Source organism: Etheostoma cragini, chromosome 19 (genome assembly GCF_013103735.1).
Source record: "Etheostoma cragini isolate CJK2018 chromosome 19, CSU_Ecrag_1.0, whole genome shotgun sequence".
Taxonomy (NCBI): Eukaryota; Metazoa; Chordata; class Actinopteri; order Perciformes; family Percidae; genus Etheostoma; species Etheostoma cragini.
The window spans coordinates 1,071,596-1,072,679 of NC_048425.1; the positions used below are offsets into that span (position 1 = coordinate 1,071,596).

The window sequence follows — 1,084 nt, forward strand, 5'->3', positions numbered from 1 at the left end:
TTATTATATTATATTATATTATATTAGGGTTCCTGGTCTGTGGGAGACGTACCAGCGGCTCCAGGGTGCTGATGTCTTTGAACTTGTTCCCGCTGAGGTTGAGGTGCGTGAGGCCGACCAGCCGCTCCGCCAGGACCTCCAGACCCCCCGAAATCCTGTTGTCACTCAGCTCCAACTGCAGGGAGGGAGAGAGACAGGGGGTCAGCTACTGGGACTAACACACACACAATACTACCTACCACACACACACACACACACACACCCCCACACCTCCAACTGCAGGGAGGGAGAGAGACAGGGGGTCAGCTACTGGGACTAACACACACAATCCCACACACACAATCCCACACACACACACTTATCTCAAACATACACACAATATCACACACGCAGATCAATTATTTCACACGCATACACACACACACGTCCTGTTTGATTGTATTGAAACATCAACAGAGAGAAGTTGTCTCCGTCCGTGTGTGAAGAGACACACACCTGGGTCCACGTTGGAAACCAGAACCAGCTCTAGATCCAGTCGTGGGCCCACGTTGGAAACCAGAACCAGCTCTAGATCCAGTCCTGGGCCCACGTTGGAAACCAGAATCTGCAGCGTCATCAGTACTGAATTCAGCCTAACCTAATGGGACTATGATGCGCGTTGCAGCGGACGCACCGCTGAGACGACTCGACAGATTCTGCAGCGTTCATTTACAGCCAATCATTGCGGCTTGATGGCGCTAACGCTAGGACACGTTAGCATGGACGGAGACATGAAGAAGAAGAAGAAGAAGAAATCAAAGATCCCAGATGTTTGACAGACAAGCAGCGAGACATTTCCCATAATCCTCGGCCTTATGTGAGAGACAGTAGACATCGAGAGTGACATCAGGCCAACGTGCTGGGGAACTTCGTCACTAATGTCTCTTTAGTTGTTTTATTTCCAAAAGCATATTTGAGAGAGAGAACACACACACACACACAATCATCATCATCATCATACACACACACACACACACAATCATCATCATCATCATATACACACACACACACAATCATCATCATCATCATCCACACACACACACAC

The 1,084-nt window shown here is 48.8% G+C and overlaps 1 protein-coding gene across 1 annotated transcript in view; it reads left to right on the forward strand.

Moving 5' to 3' along the window:
- Window positions 1-731: 731 nt before the first annotated feature.
- LOC117935175 (acidic leucine-rich nuclear phosphoprotein 32 family member B-like) overlaps window positions 732-1,084 on the forward strand; it is a 5,834-nt gene continuing 5,481 nt past the window's right edge. The window contains exon 1 of the mRNA XM_034857314.1: window positions 732-756. Coding sequence (XP_034713205.1) covers window positions 732-756 — 25 coding nt within the window. The remainder of the gene's footprint in view (window positions 757-1,084) is intronic.